The 17,224-nt window shown below is 42.5% G+C and overlaps 1 protein-coding gene across 15 annotated transcripts in view; it reads right to left on the bottom strand.

The window, feature by feature from the left end:
* Window positions 1-3,905: 3,905 nt before the first annotated feature.
* The window catches only part of LOC115153192 (potassium voltage-gated channel subfamily KQT member 5), a 170,532-nt gene continuing 157,213 nt past the window's right edge, over window positions 3,906-17,224 (bottom strand). For 8 of the 15 annotated variants that reach the window (XM_029698368.1, XM_029698366.1, XM_029698371.1 and 5 more), the window contains 7 exons: window positions 16,172-16,407; window positions 14,358-14,466; window positions 11,588-11,719; window positions 11,176-11,310; window positions 10,577-10,696; window positions 8,377-8,503; window positions 3,906-7,441 (listed from right to left, as the gene is read on the bottom strand). In XM_029698368.1, the coding sequence (XP_029554228.1) occupies window positions 6,329-7,441; window positions 8,377-8,503; window positions 10,577-10,696; window positions 11,176-11,310; window positions 11,588-11,719; window positions 14,358-14,466; window positions 16,172-16,407 (1,972 nt within the window). In that variant the 3' untranslated portion in view covers window positions 3,906-6,328. The remainder of the gene's footprint in view (window positions 7,442-8,376; window positions 8,504-10,576; window positions 10,697-11,175; window positions 11,311-11,587; window positions 11,720-14,357; window positions 14,467-16,171; window positions 16,408-17,224) is intronic. The other 7 variants (XM_029698376.1, XM_029698382.1, XM_029698377.1 and 4 more) reach the window with 3 other exon arrangements.

The following is a 17,224-nucleotide window of genomic DNA, read 5'->3' as shown; positions in this document are numbered from 1 at the left end:
TTGTCAAGATAATCCAGCCACCTAACAGGTGTGGCATATCAAGAAGCTGATTAAACACCATGATCATTACACAGCTGCACCTTGTGCTGGGAAAAATAAAAGGCCACTCTTAAATGTGCAGTTTTGTTGCACAACACAATGCCACCGATGTCTACATTTTGAGGGAGCGTGCAATTGACATGATGACTGCAGGAATGTCCACCAGAGCTGTTGCCAGATCATTTTATGTTAATTTCTCTACCATAAACTGCCCCCAATGTTGTTTTAGAGAATTTTGCAGTACGTCCAACCGGCCTCACAACCGCAGACAATATGTAACCACGCCAGCCCAGGACCTCCACATCTGGCTTCTTCACCTGCGGACTCATCAGAGGGGGTAAGGGGGAATACGGAGGATTATTGCTGTCTGTAATAAAACCCTTTTGTGGTGATAAACTCATTCGGATTGGCTAGGCCTGGCTTCCCAGTGGGTCAGCCTGGTTCCCAAGTGGGTGGGCCTATGCCGTAATATCAATTATTGTCCCATTCTCATTTGCTTATAACAGTACCAAGAATTAGAACAGGTCATGGTATAAATAGTTAAAATTTGAAAATAAAGATTTGATGATCTACAGTCGTGGCCAAAAGTTTTGAGAATGACACAAATATAAATTTTCACAAAGTCTGCTGCCTCAGTTTGTATGATGACAATTTGCATATACTCCAGAAAGTTATGAAGAGGGATCAGGTGAATTGCAATTCATTGAAATGTCCCTCTTTGTCATGCAAATGAACTGAATCCCCCCCAAAAACATTTCCGCTGGATTTCAGCCCTGCCACAAAAGGACCAGTTGACAGCATGTCAGTGATTCTCTCGTTAACACAGGTGTGAGTGTTGACGAGGACAAGGCTGGAGATCACTCTGTCATGCTGATTGAGTTTGAATAACAGACTGGAAGCTTCAGAAGGAGGGTGGAGCTTGGAATCATTGTTCTTCCTCTGTCAACCATGGTTACCTGCAAGGAAACATTCATTTTTTGAAAATGTATTAAAAATAGAAACACTTATCTCACATTTACATAAGTATTCAGACCCTTTACTCAGTACTTTTTTGAAGCACCTATGGCAGCGATTACAGCCTCTTGTCTTCTTGGGTATGGCGTTTGTAACGATGACGCTGGGAGTCAGGAAGCAGGTGCAGGTGGTGAGTTTAATAATAATAACGAAGCGTTTGGACATGAACACAGAACCAATACTGCCTGAAGAGTGATGCTAGCGACTGCTAAATAAAGCGGGAGTAATCAGGGTAGTGATGAAGTCCATGATGGGGCGCAGGTGTGCGTAATGAGGGTTGCCAGGTGGGCGTACAGTAATGATGGGTTGCCAGGGCCGGTGGTTAGTAAATCGGCAACACCGAGCGCAGGAGCGGGTGAGCGGGAGTAGACGTAACAACGCTACAAGCTTGGCACACCTGTATTTGGAGAGTTTCTCCCATTCTTCTCTGCAGATCCTCTCAAGCTCTGTCAGGTTGGATGGGGAGCATTGCTGCACAGCTATTTTCAGCAGAGATGTTCGATCGGGTTCAAGTCCGGGCTCTGGATGGGCCACTCAAGGATATTCAGAGAAGCCACTCCTGCATGTCTTGGCAGATTTTTAAGCGTTACGTGCTTCAGCACTCGGCGGTCCCGTTCTGTGAGCTTGCGTGGCTTACCACTTTCCACTTCACAATAACAGGACTTACAGTTGACCGCCGCAGCTCTAGCAGTGCAGAAATTTTATGAACTGACTTGTTGGAAAGGTGGCATCCTGTGATGGTGGCACATTGAAAATCACTGAGATCTTCAGTAAGGCCATTCTACTGCCAATGTTTGTGTATGGAGATTGCAAGGCTTTGTGCTCAATTTTATACACATGTCAGCAACGGGTGTGGCTGAAATAGCTGAATCTACTAATTTTGAAGGGATGTCCACATACTCTTGAATACAGGGTGGGTGTTTATTCAATCATAGAAATATAATTAATAGAATGGACCTATCCTTTCAGACCCCTGAAATGTACAGTAGCTGGTACACCATTGACATTTAAATTGAATTGAAACTTTAACTTCCAATTACTACCAGAAAGATGGCTGATTGTCCACCCATTGTTGAATGTCAACTTGAATATTGTATATTCTATTACCTGTATTTCTATGATTTCAATAGGTTTCCTATGGAAGATTGACAGCTTAATTTATAACAATGGATATTCCCACTCAAGTCAATATGCTCTGATTGGTGAACTTCCAACCATCTTTTTTGTACCATTTGAAAGTGGAAGCAAGCTGCAACATAGGGTACCAGTCCAAAGTTTGGGCACACCTACTCATTCAAGGATTTTTGTTTATTTTGACTATTTTCTACATTGTAGAATAATAGTGAAGACATTAAAACTATGAAATAGCACATATAGAATCATGTAGTAACCCAAACTTTTTAAAACAAATCCAAATATATTTCATATTTGAGATTCTTCAAAGCAGCCACCCTTTGCCTTGATGACAGCTTTGCACACTCTTGGCATTCTCTCAACCAGCATCACGAGGTAGTCACCTGGAATGCATTTCAATTAACACGTGTGCCTTCTTAAAAGTTAATTTGTGGAATTTCTTTCCTTCTTAATTTGTTTGAGCCAATCAGTTGTGTTGTGACAAGGTAGGGATGGTATACAGAAGATAGCCCTATTTGGTAAAAGACCAAGTCCATATTATGGCAAGAACAGCTCAAATAAACAAAGAGAAATGACAGTCCATCATTACTTTAAGACATGAAGGTCAGTCAATCCGGAACATTTCAAGATCTTTGAAAGTTTCTTCAAGTGCAATCGCAAAAACCATCAAGCGCTATGATGAAACTGTCTCTCAGAGGACCGCCACAGGAACGGAAGACCCAGAGTGACCTCTGCTGCAGAGGATAAGTTCATTTGAGTTACCAGCCTCAGAAATGGCAACCCAAATAAATGCTTCACAGAGTTCAAGTAACAGACACATCAACAGTTCAGAGGAGACTGCGTGAATCAGGCCTTCATGGTTTAATTGCTTCAAAGAAACCACTACTAAAGGACACCAATAATAAGAAGAGACTTGCTTGGGCCAAGAAACACGAGCAATGGACATTAGAACGGTGGAAATTGTCCTTTTGGTGTGATGAGTCCAAATTTGAGATTTTTTGGTTCTAACCGCTGTGTCATTGTGAGACACAGAGTAGATGAACAGATAGTTCCCACTGTGAAGCATGGAGGAGGAGGTGTGATGGTGTGGGGGTTCTTTGCTGGTGACACTGTCTGTGATTTATTTAGAATTCAACGCACACTTAAAGAGCATGGCTACCACAGCATTCTGCAGCAATACTCCATCCCATCTCGTTTGCGCTTAGTGGGACTATCATTTGTTTTTCAACAGGACAATGACCCAAAACACCTCCAGGCTGTGTAAGGGATATTTGACCAAGAAGGAGAGTGATGGAGTGCTGCATCAGATGACCTGTCCTCTACAATAGCCCAACCTCAACCCAGTTGAGATGGTTTGGGATGAGTTGGACCGCAGATTGAAGGAAAAGCAGCCAACAAGTGCTCAGCATATGTGGGAACTCCTTCAAGACTGTTGGAAAAGCATTCCAGGTGATGCTAGTTGAGATAATGCAAAGAGTGTGCAAAGCTGTCATCAAGGCAAAGGGAGGCTACTTTGAAGAATGTCAAAGGTAAAATATATTTTGATTTGTTAAACACTTTTTTGGTTACTACATGATCCCATATGTGTTATTTCATAGTTTTGATGTCTTCCCTATTATTCTACAATGTAGAAAATAGTAAAAATAAAGAAAACCCCTTGTGTGTCCAAACTTTTGACTGGTACTGTATATGAACATGAAAAAAAATCTGAGTTGACGTGTTTTTAGATCATTTATGTTAAAGCTGAAAAAGGACATCATTTTGATTTTATAGGCTTTCTTTCAATAAATCACATAACAGTTTGATAACCCTGTTTGTAAGCTTTCAAATTATATCAAACTCAACCGTTTATCTTATTCAGTGATGAAGACATGGATGCCTCGTGGTAGGGTGGGGTATGCAAAATGTGTCAACTTTGAGCACCTCTAGATCCTGAATGTTTTGGCATTCAGGTCCAAAAAGTAATTTTCTGACCACTTCCAACATGGACAAACATGTATGGAAGGTTTCGTTCAAATCAAAAGGGGTGCAGTCAGAAAGTGATTGAAATCATATGGAACGAGCATTTCCAGAATAAACTGAGGGAAATGAACCATTAATGTCAGTGAAGTAAATTTTATATAACTTCAGACTTTAGACCAAGCATGATATTATGAAAGAGTTCATACTCCATAGTTATCCAAGTGGATTCAATATTCAGTCCTACATCCAATGCATCTGTCCTGTGTACAAGTACTTCCTGTCTGTAGCGCATTTTTTTGATTATGTATCTGGAAAACATTTCATTACAGAGAACACCACCACCAGTCACATATGCAGGTTCCAAAGTCTCCAAACAATTGTGCTTTCAGTTGTGCATTTATCATACCAACTCGGGCCATTTTCATACAAAATCCCATTGTAACACACAGCTATATAGATTTTGCTGGTCACGTCACACATATGAACATAAAATATACACGTTATACAGTATAATTGTTAATCAGCTAAGCCAATGCACGTATGCACCAATCAAAAAACGAAATAAAAACATAAACAAACATGTTGAATGGAAGCTGTCATCGTTAACTCGACAGAATACATATAAGACTGTTGTGCCTCTCTCCTTCAAGAACAAAAAGGTGCAACATAGAGAAAATAAAGATGTCTAACACAGTTTGTGCATATTCTCATTCAAGAGCAGTCGTCTGTGTTCAGGCTGAGTGGCAGTCAGCAGTGCTGCGGCCTCGTAAGGCAGTGGGACATGCAAACAACAGACAAATCACATTCAGAAGCTGAGCTCGTTGACAGCAGACTTGTTACCATATTTTCCATCCACTTACAACATGGCTTGTTCATTACTTTCCTGTCTGTGTATCTCTATGGACAGCATCATTAGTGATGACATTGGTTGGACAGTAGACACACAAGACCAGTGGCCTTCTCTAGACAAAGGATCCTGTGTGCTCTATTGGAAGTGTCAGGCTTGTAGGCTCACATACCACTACTTTAAGGGGACTAAATCATGGTGGATCAGGTCCTCTCTCCCTGTATTTGTGATCCAACTCCTCTGACTTACTCTCACACCGCTCATCTTTACCTTGGCAAGTCTGTAACAAGTTCTGATCATTATAGCTACTGACAAAGTGTTAGGCTGGCTAACCACTTGTAGAGATGTCCCCAACCTGTCATAGACTAATGCTCATCCATTTTGAGGAGATAAACTGTATTTATTTTCAAAGTTTGAAGTGTCCCCTGTCAATCAGCTAGTAACAGAAGGGAATACTGTGGGCACATGAGCTGTAGGACAAGGAACCCTGAATTCTGTAGTGTTTATTGTGACCGACAACTGCAGTGTACCACAGCCTTGTTTCACCATCTACAGTATCACAGTAATAACTGATCTTATTTGGCTGTTGTTTGCCTTTAAAAGTGAAAATACTGAATGCTACTGGCCTTGTCAGATTAGAGCACCCAATCAGCATATTGGATTTGTCATCAAAATCAAATGGCCACACAAGGTTGTAAAATGTATTTAAAAAATTGTTTTGACAACTTTACATCAGTAGAGTTATCTTATGTTATTATCAAATGAGTTATTGTATTATCTACAGTATTTACTACATTTTCTATATTTGGGTAATAATTGCTGACTGCTCATAATTGCCTCCCAAGGGTTTGGAGGATACATTACTGGAACATGCAGATAAACAGGTGAGATTTGGACTTATGAGGTTGGGCTCAGCCATCATGACTGTGTTTCCAGGGCTAATGAAGGGGCTTGAACGCCCTCGACCCCAAAGCGCGGTTTAGACATGCAGTGGTCATGCATAGCCGAGAGAGCAAACATTAACACTATCTGACCATCCTCTCTTTTGTTCAATCTTCCTCCCCCATCTCCCCTCCCCCTGTTAGTTTCTCTGCTTGTTCCTGTTTTAGGAAATTCGAAATAGTCCATGCAATGATATGTATGAGAGTATAAAGGGAGCCTGAAATCTTTGATTGAAAGGAGTGAGAAACCCCCCCATCTCTTAAAAACAGAGTTATAATCAACAGTTGCAATTCTATTTGTTGTTTGTCCAGTGAGTCCTCTTGCTGGATGGTAATATTGGTAATGTATGTGTTGGGGGGAGGGTTTATCTTATTCACTCCTATGGAAGAGTTATTTTAGTCGTACGTGGGTAGGCTTGTTGAGGGACTCTGCACTGCCCATTGTGGGGGTGTGGGGACCAGTCAGACTGCTTAAGGACCCCCCATCTTCAGTCCGCAGAACGTCCAAGCAGCCAGTACCGTCCGCTGTGGGATGGGACAGGAGGTCACTCCCCTGGGACAGGAAATCAAACTGGTCCTCCTGCGGTTCCAGGTCACGGCCGGTGATGAAAAGGTCTGTCTCGCCCCAGTTGCTAGCGTCGGGGTCGCCATGGCAGTCGTCACTAGAACTGCTACTGTTGCTGAGGGGGAAGGACAGGTTAGGAAGGTTGTTTGCAGATGGCTGGGTGAGGTTATGTGCCGACAGGGACTTCCCCAGCCCCTGTTCCTGCTCCGAGGGCTTGCCGTCACATCCAGAGGAAAGCAGCAGCATGGGGTCCACCTCCAGGCTCATGTGCCTCCTCCAGGGGCCCTCCTCCCTCAAATGGGGCTTCCCCCTCAGCTGCACCCTGCCCCAGCTATGTCCACCCTCTCTGTCCCCCTCCTTTCCATGGTCCACCCCGGAGACCACCACCATAGAGAGGCCTGAGCTCTGCTCCAGCCTACCCCCTTGTGTAGCATCTGGGGTGGGGCTGAGGGGACGTCTTTGCTGGGGGCCCATGGGGGGCAGCTGAAGGGTGGCAGCACCAGCGGATGGTGGAGGGGGCGGGAGGTCAGGGAAGTGCGCTCGCCTGGGGAAACTACTGGGTGTGGTGAGGAGCGGGTAGGGGCTGTCAGGGGGCAGGAGAGGCGAGGGCGTGAGGGATGCAGTGGAGGCAGGGTAGGAGGGGGGGCAGGTGTTGAGGGTGAGCTCGCTGGGGGCCAGGATGAGCTGGAGGCCCCTGGAGAGATGGCCTGTTGTTGACCGGGACATCCCCCCACCACTTTCATGCCCCCCTCTGCCCTCCCCTCCCTGGGGGGAGCCAGAGGACAGGTCCTTGCTGAGGATGGAGCTCCGGTAGTCAGAGGTCTGGTGCTCCAGCTCAAACAGGGGCAGGGAGGAGAGGGTGAGGGAAGACGAACCATTTTGTAACACCTGCCTGTACACATCCAGCAGAGAGTCCAGCTTTGACTCTATGGACGTCACCTGGGCAGGGGGAAGAGCAAGAGACATGACCGTTAAAAGCAGCAAGGGTTCATTGCACTTTCTTAAAAATCTAGTTGATTCAACTAATTATTATATAGTAAAAGCCTTTTTTAGTTTACTCAAGTTTTTGATAAAATTGTTATCGGAATTTAAATGTTTAGTCAGCTCCAACTTCATAAAACTAGTCAAAAATTGGGTTAGCGACACCCACACATTCAAATAGTGCTTTTATCATACAATGTTTTTCAACTTACGTATTTGACACATACTGACATACTGTACATGATTACATTGTGCATGTTCATTTATACAGTAATTATTATTCAACAGGTTCTCCCCTGGGATTTTGAACTAACAACCTCTTGGTTCATGAAATTCCTATCTTCCTGCTACACCACCATGTCTGTGTCAATGACTGATTTCACCTGTATTCCTACACTTTGCACTGGTAAAAGTTCAAAATAATAAAAAAAAAATGTATCATAGTGAGGAGTAACATTCAAACAGAAAATCATTAAATAAGTCAATCAAATCAATGATGAGAGAATAGTCAGATTAACTGATATCTGACACACGGTGGTGTAGCACGACGATCAGAAAGACTTGAACCAAGAGGTTGTGAGTTCAAATCCCAGCTAAGGACATGTTGAATAATAATGACTATAAATATGTAAGTTGAAAACATTGTGTGTTAAAAGCACTGTGTGGGTGTCCCTAACCTAATTTTTCTCAAGTTGGAACTAAGTTTGGGCCAGATAAAAATGTTAAGTTCAGGTAACACATCGACCGAAATGTTTAGTAAACTAAAAAAGGCTATGTTTCAGTCACTAAATTAATTATTAGTTGAATCAACTGTATTTTTTTTTTTACAGTGTGTGCAAGAGACACTTCTCTACGAGTACACACAAACTAATGTAATTGGCTTAATTGGTCACCTGTCTTTCCACCTTACACACACGTCCCAGCATGCTCATGTCCTCCAGAGTATCCCTGTCAGGGTGCAGCTTGTCCCTGATCTTCTTGTCGATGGGGATTTGGCCCTTACCCAGTATCTGATCCACCCTGCGATACACACACTTGTCGTATTAATCACAAAAAGTGGACAAATGGGTACATTGACCGTCACCCCAGCCTCTTCCAAGGGCACTTCACAGCAGGCAACAGACCTAACTCTAATGGAAGCGTGTCAGTGTTAGAGTTAGTTAGAACAGACACACCATGATTAGATTCAACAACCCACACTACAGAGTCACAGTTCACACAACAAACCACAGGCTACATTCAAAACACAATCATTCAGGGTTTCTAAACTACAGCTATAATTAGCTACAGTGCAAGCTACAGTTCATGTTAAAAACAACAATCTGCACCAACTGGTAACTACAGCCATTCTCTGTGTTCACAAAAAGTTCCACAATGAGAGATCCTTATTCATTAGCCAACTCTTTGCAGGAGGAACATCGATTCTGTTAGATTGACAGCTGCTGCTGTATCTTTACTATGTCCCCTAAGCGCAGCAACATGCAAGATATTTGAGACAGACCTCACATTCATAGCAGCCCACATGAAAAAATATCATAGTATACTATGATAAATACCATAGTATTCACTGTAGTGTTTTTTTTCTCAGATTACCTGTAGTATTCACTGTAGTGTGTTTAAAGTCCACAAACATACTACAGTGAATACTATACTGTAGTATTTACAGTTAACTATAGTATAAATACTGTAGTAAAATAAAACTGTAGTATATACTATATAATGAATGTAGTGTTTATGCGGATTCTACTATACTGTAGTATTTAATGTACAGTTTTTGCGGACTGTAGTATACTGTAGTATTTACTGTAGTGTTTTGTGGGCTGTAGTATACTGTAGTATTTACTGTAGTGTTTTTGCGGACTGTAATATACTGTAGTATTTACTATCGTGTTTTTGTTTTATTATCTTTGACATGGAAGTGTAGGCTTTCTCCTTCAGGAAACGTACAGGAGAAATGCTAAAATAGATCATTTTCCATAACATCTAGGTAGGTAGGACTGAAACCCTGAAACATCTGAAACCCTACCTTTTCAGAGTATATTACATAATCCCACAGCACCCCCCCTCACACCCCTTCTCACCCCCCACCCCACTCGCACTTCACTTTTTCCCCCTTACTAATCAAATCTAATTTAATTTGTGACATGCGTCGAATACAACAGGTGTAGACGTTACAGTGAAATACTTACTGTGCCTTGCAAAAGTATTCATCCCCGTTTTTCCTATTTTGTTGCCTTACAACCTGTAATTTAAATACTGTCGTGTTTTTGCAGACTGTAGTATTTTTGCAGACATTACTGCAGTATTTACTACAGTGCTTTGTTTGCAGATAATACTGTGGTACATTTACATAGCAGACGCTCTTATCCAGAGTGACTTACAGGAGCAATGAGGGTTAAATGCCTTGCTCAAGGGCACGTCGATAGATGTTTCACCTAGTCGGCTTTGGAATTCAAACCAGCGACCTTTTGATTACTGGCCCAACGCTCTCACCTCTAGGCTACCTGCCACCCCTACAGTATACCACAGTAAGTACTACACATGATTGAGGGACACTACAGTGTGTAGTATAGTATTCTACAGTTTACTACAGAATTCTACAGTAAGAACTTTTATATTCTATAGTAAACTTTCATGTGGGAGCTTTACTTCTACCACACATTTGGGGATATGTTACATCTGCTAGTTGAAGGTTTCCATTGGTTAAGAAGCATTTCCGAACACCTTTATGTCATCAGGGAGTCCAAAGCTTCTAAATCTGGGTTGATTCAGTGAAAGCAGTGTGTCCTTTCTGGTCTGATGCTCTAAATCTAAAGATCTAAAAGTGACCTGATAGTGTAAGCAATATATTAGAAACTCTTGTAGTCCCTTTGGAAGCCTGTAGGTTGAGCCATCATCATCTCACCTTTAAACCTATCCTGCCTCTGTAGTGCTACAAACACAGGCTTTTTGCTCCCTGATGAACACATGGACATAGCACCATCTCCTTTCAAACTGTCCTCTGTGTGAGGAACGGGGGACAGGATGGAGTTGGGGGTAGTGGCTAGCGGGTCTATGTTATTAGGGGTTGGTGTGGGAGGGGTGTTATCTAACCCTGGGGACTTCATCCCTGGGGCGGACTTCCTCCTGGCCTGGCTGTAATATAATTGCAGGGAGGGGGAGGACATGTTCCCAGGTTTGCTGCTCAGTGTGGGACCCAGTCCAGTGGCCAGTCTGTATGGGAGAGACATGGGGGTCAGATACAACACACACACACACACACACACACACACACACACACACACACACACACACACACACACACACACACACACACACACACACACACACACACACACACTTGAAGTGTATCAAAAAAGGACAACTACAGGCACCACGTATGTACCACCTACAATTACATTCTTTAAAACCAGACTAGACTACCACTACTACAATCCACTACTAAACTATAGTAGATTCCACTCTTTTGGCTGAAAGACACAGTGTAATATCAAGTCAATCAGGGTTATATCACTGATTTAACCGAAGACAACAATCCTAACTCCTGAAACATTATTGTTTATTCTCAGACATTGTTAAAAATAACACCATGCAAGAGACTAGAATGTTTAAAAAGTCACACATCGATGCATGAGATGTCTACAGTTAGCCTATTTTAGGCAGGCGAGTGGGGGGTGGGGGGGTTGCCTAACCCTGGGACAGACTTGGTCCCTGGCATGGACTTCCTCCTGGCCTGGTTGTAATATACGTGCAGGGAGGGGGAGGAAAAGGTCTTGACTCTGGGGCTCAGCAGCTGCTGCTGAGGAGGACCCACTATGGTGTCCAGCCTGGGAGGAAGAGGTACATAGGAGGGTCAGATATATACACACACACACACACACACACACACACACATAGACAGACAGACACACACGTGAATTAAGTGGAGAAGGTGAACATAGATATGAAGGTGTGTGTGTGTGTGTGTGTGTGTGTGTGTGTGTGTGTGTGTGTGTGTGTGTGTGTGTGTGTGTGTGTGTGTGTGTGTGTGTGTGTGTGTGTGTGTGTGTGTGTGTGTGTGTGTGTGTGTGTGTGTGTGTGTGTGTGTGCGTGTGTGCATCTCACCTAGTCTGTAGACTCTTGATTCTGCAGAGCATATCCAGGTGTCCTGCAGAGTACTGTTCTATCACATCTTTCACATCATACGGGCGCAGAGTCTCCTTAAACTTCTTCTTTGCTACATGAAACTTCATGATCCTGGGTGGAAAAGTGGTGAGAATCAAACAGAATCATGTCATTGTGCCATGATCTATCTACCTGTCATCTCTTAGTCAGCCACTAGAGGGAAACAACAGCTTAACTATGCATAAACCAGTACTTGACAAGAAGCTGTCTTTACTTTAGCCTTTACCTTTTGTTTTCGGAGGTAAAATGAACATTACTCAAATACTATCACAAGAACATTATGAAACCGTAGCACATGTCATGTAAACAAAACCTGACTGAGCTATTTTGTAACCAAACCACACTAGAATTGTATTATCCCTGTACCTTAATGTACAAGTACAGCTGAGTGAATAATATTGATGCAGGTAAGTGGCTCTCTACAGTTGGTTCATTCTGACCCCCTAATGGCTCCAGAACTGCTCCAGTTGCTCATTATCCTCACTGTATAAATGGAAACCATCATGACAGATGAGGTGCTGTGAAAACAGTTCTGACTGAGAGGGTGTCAACCCGACACCCTGGGAAAGTCAGGGACACGTCTCCACTCCCACTGCCCACAAAGGGGGCCTGCTGAGCAAGCAAGCTGGGCAAGGGGAGAGGGGGTCCTCTGGAGCAACAACCTGTGGGTGGGAATTGGGGTGTTGGCAGACAATCAAAATAGGACATCTTTTGACACCGCCAGAGAGAGGTGGGGGAGATGGAGAGTTAAAGGGAAATGGAAAAAGAGAGGGAGGGAGAGAGAGAAGAGGTAGTAAAAAGGAGAGTGAGGGAGGGCGATGGTGAAGGAGAGGGAGAGACAGTGCCAGTATGGTGGCCACATGAGTAAACAGAGACATGTTGTCGGGGTCAGAGTTAGTAAGGGGCCAGATGTAACAAAAAACACCCAAACTGTTCTCCCTGAGCCATCACGGGGTTAGCAGAATCCCTGGAAGCACTGGGCTAGAACAACATAGAGGAGGCCCATGCTCTGGATCTGCTGTATCTAAAAACCGCAGGAGCCCGAGGGGAGAGAGGGAGGTGAAGGAGCCCTGGAAGGCTCTATGTTTAAGTGAAGATTGTGGTCGGGGATGCGTTTGCTATGTACACTGTTTAAAATAGTCATGTCCTGTACAAAATAAATAGAATGTTTTACAAAAGATTGCATAAGAAAACAAAAGTCTACAGTATATAGGGATCTATATAGCGATATACAGTGAGCTCCAAAAGTATTGGAACAGTGACACGTTTGGTTGTTTTAGCTCTGTACTCCTTCACTTTGGATTTGAAATTAGGCAATGACTATGAGGTTAAAGAGCAGACTGTCAGCTTTAATCTGAGGGTATTTTCATCCATATCAAGTGAACCGTTTAGAAATGACTGCACTTTTTGTACACAGTCCCCCCATTTTAAGGGAGAATATAATGTTTCTAAATACTTCTACATTAATGTGGATGATACCATGATTACGGATAGTCCTGAATTAATTGTGAATAATGATGAGTGACAAAGTTAGAGGCATAAATATCACACCCCCCAAAATGTTTTATTGTAACAGTGATAGGTTAACATGTCTTGGGGATATGATAGTTGTGCGTCTGTATCACTCATCATTCAGGACAATGTGATTCCAAAATGACACAATACATTATTTACCATTCATTTCTACTGGGCACAAAATAATCTGAAACACAACCAAAACAAACAGCAAATGCATCCAAGTCTGTAAAGTCACAAACTTGATGTAATCATTGCGTGTTAGGAATATGGGACCAAATATAAAAATGTTGACTACTTTAATACACTTAAGTGAATTTGTCCTTATTATTTTGGTCTCTAAAATGGGGGGACTGTGTATAAAAAGTGCTATAATTACTAAGCGGTTCACTCAATATGGATGAATCAAATCAAATCAAATGTATTTATATAGTCCTTCTTACATCAGCTGATATATCAAAGTGCTGTACAGAAACCCAGCCTAAAACCCCAAACAGCAAGCAATGCAGGTGTAGAAACACGGGGGCTAGGAAAAACTCCCTAGAAAGGCCAAAACCTAGGAAGAAACCTAGAGAGGAACCAGGCTATGAGGGGTGGCCAGTCCTCTTCTGGCTGTGCCGGGTGGAGATTATAACAGAACATGGCCAAGATGTATATACCCTCAAATTAAAGCTGACAGTGCACTTTAACCTCATAGTCATTGTATCATTTCAAATCCAAAGTGCTGGAGTACAGAGCAAAATCGACAAAATATTTGTCACTGTACGAATATTTTTTGAGCTCACTGTAGATAAGCACTCCTACCAGCTCTCACAATCTCACGTCAGAATTAGATGTTCATCCAAGTTTCACAAATGTCAAATTTCGGAGTTCTTCCAAACGTCAAATTTTGAAGTGTTTAAGAATAAGTTTAGTCATTAACTCAGAATTGTTAAGGTAAGGTATTAACTCCAAACGGTTAAGGTAAGGGTTATGGTTTGGGATAGACTTAAAACAAAAATATCAAAAACAACTTTCTATCTCTGGATTTGAACTTGCAACCTTTGGAATCAGAGGGAGATGCTTACGCCCGTCCAAAACAGAAACATACTTCAAGGTAACAGAGCTCACTGTTGCCCTTAGCGGCCGGTTTTCACATCAGTATTCTACGTCGAATACCGACTTGTATCACGGGTGACCTGGCTGAAGCACTCACCTGACGGCTCTGATGACAGCCTTCAATGGAGCTGATAGGTCTTCCACAGTGACATCACAGTGGCAAACCCTGTCGCCGAATACGTCATCATTCCCCATTCCTGTGTCCACTGAGAGACAGAAAGAAGTGTCAAGTTATTTATTTTCACATTTTTTCGGGGGTAGATCAGCTTTAACATTGCAGATAGATTGTCGCTTCCTTACAGACTTCCACTCCAAGCTGAAACTCAACAATATAATATTTATTTATCTTTTCCTCAAATGAAAATTGAAATCAAATCAAATCGTTATTGGTAACATACACATGGTTAGCAGATGTTGTTGTGAGTGTGGCGAAATGCTTATGCTTCTAGATCCGACAGTGCAGCAGTATCTAACAGGTAATATCTAAAAATTCCACAACAAAACCTAATACACACAATCTAGTAAAGGAATGGGATGAGAATATAGAAGTATAAAATATATGGATGAGCAGTGACAGAGCGGCTAAGATGCAATAGATAGTAAAGAACAGATAGTGAAGGATACAGTATACAGTATATACATATGAGATGAGTAATGCGAGATATACAGTATATACAGTACATAGGCGTACAAAGGCCCATTATCAGCAACCATCACTCCTGTGTTCCAATGGCACGTTGTGTTAGCTAATCCAAGTTTATCATTTTAAAAGGCTAATTGATCATTAGAAAACTATTTTGCAATTATGTTAGCACAGCTGAAAACTGTTGTTTTGATTTAAGAGGCAATAAAACTAGTCTTTAGACTAGTTGAGTATCTGGAGCATCAGCATTTGTGGGTTCGATTACAGCCTCAAAATGGCCAGAAACAAATAACTTTCTTTCGAAACTCATCAGTCTTTTCTTGTTCTCAGAAATGAAGGCTATTCCATGTGAGAAATTGCCAAGAAACTGAAGATCTTATACAATGCTGTGTACTACTCCCTTTACAGAATAGCGCAAACTAGCTCTAACCAGAATAGAAAGAGGAGTGGGAGGCCCCGGTGCTCAAGTACATTAGTGTCTAGTTTGAGAAACAGACGCCTCACAAGTCCTCAACTGGCAGCTTCATTAAATGGTACCCACAAATCACCAGTCTCAACGTCAACAGTGAAGAGGTGACTCCAGGATGCTGGCCTTCTAGGCAGAGTTGCAAAGAAAAAGCCATATCTCAGACTGGCCAATAAAAAGAAAAGATTAAGATGGGCTGGCAGCTTACTGCATGTAATCTCTGCACTTAAATAGCAAATGGAGGATGGTTTTCCTGTGGTTAATTTTCATGCCAGCCAGGTAGGCTATACTCCTGTTGTAAATAAGAAGCAATGTGCTTAATATTAGAAAAGTAGAGAAATAAAAAGAGTCAGCCTATAGAAAGCTGATGGGATCCTCCTCTTTTTAATAGAGGCCATCACTCAGTTTTTCTCAAGTAATTTCAAAGCCTATAGAAATGTTGCGCAAGAGGAGCTTATGGGCTCTCATGAAGTGTTTGATTAGATTTTCAATTACATTTGCATTGATGTCAGAGTGATTAGAGAGACAATAGAGTGCTGAGTACAAGGCAGTTAGCAAGTTTGGTAGGCTACTAATGACCATCAGCAGCATCAGAGCTTGGAGAAGCTTAATTACTGTGACTAAATGGTAATGTGGAATTTTACTGCCTTCATGACTCGTGACCGTCAGTGTGGCGGTAATATGGTCACCGCAACAGCTCTAGACTCTCCCCTTGTGGACTTCTTAAAAAGCACATACTGTATACAAACACATAAACCCACACATACGCAGACACACAGAGGCACACATCCTCTCTACTCACCCTCGGAGGGCGTGGTGCGTGACTGACTCTTGAGGCGCAGGGAGGGTCTAAAGCGTGTGCGGTCGTTGAAGCTCCAGCTCTTCTGCACCTTGGCAGGGCTGGTTCCCGTGTTAGCACCTGCCACATCGTTGCCTGGGGAACAGCGTCTGTCGTTGTTGATGGATGTCTGGCGGCTCTTCATGCTCTGGCCGCGAGGGCTTGCCATCCGTACCCGCTCCTTAAAGCTCAACTTTGTACTGGAGAGAGAAAGAGAGAGAGGGAGAGGAAGAGAGAGAGGGAGAACAAAAGCCTGTTATTATGCATTCCACCTGAGAGAGAAAAATGTGTGCCGACAGAGCAAACTCACAGTGTAGTGCAGTGAACTGTCCTTTCCTCAAAACCAAACATGCTCACCTCATCCACAACACACTTAGAGTACCCCATCTGCTCTCTAAGAGAGTGGTCCCTAACCCCGGTCCTGAGGAACTACAGATATAGAATCTTAATTAGAGCTAGTTTGCCACAGCAGGAAAATAATCCTGCAGCAACAGGAAATGTAAAATGTGTAGATTATAAATAATGGAAAATCAAGTCTGAAATTTCAAAATGGAAATTAAAACTTCAAAAGCCTTTTTAAACTTCAAATACACTACACATTTAAAATGTCCTGCATCGAAGGAGAGTTCTCCTGCAACAGGATGATCAAATGAAGATCCTACATCTGTATAGGATGTGCAGGATTTTTCTCCAGCCCAGCACTAAAGCAGCTGAATCAGCTGGGTGGAAACAGAAGTCTACACTCTTAGAAAATACATTGCTACGTAGAACCATAAAGTGTACTTTATTGTCCCTACATTCAAGTGGAACTCTTCACTAATACAAGGGTTCTACCTGAAACCAAAAAAGGGTCTCCTATGGTGACAAACAAATAACCCTTTTTTATAAGAGTGTACACACATTGTAGCTCTCTAGGACCGCTAACTCTTGTGGACTACTGTTGTAGAGAGCAGTTGCAGTAGTATGACACTGACCACTGTTCTAAGACAAAGAAAATTACCAGGGAAAACTGCAAGA

Source organism: Salmo trutta, chromosome 18 (assembly GCF_901001165.1).
Source record: "Salmo trutta chromosome 18, fSalTru1.1, whole genome shotgun sequence".
In the NCBI taxonomy this organism is placed as follows: Eukaryota; Metazoa; Chordata; class Actinopteri; order Salmoniformes; family Salmonidae; genus Salmo; species Salmo trutta.
This window is presented reverse-complemented; position numbering and strand designations above follow the sequence as displayed.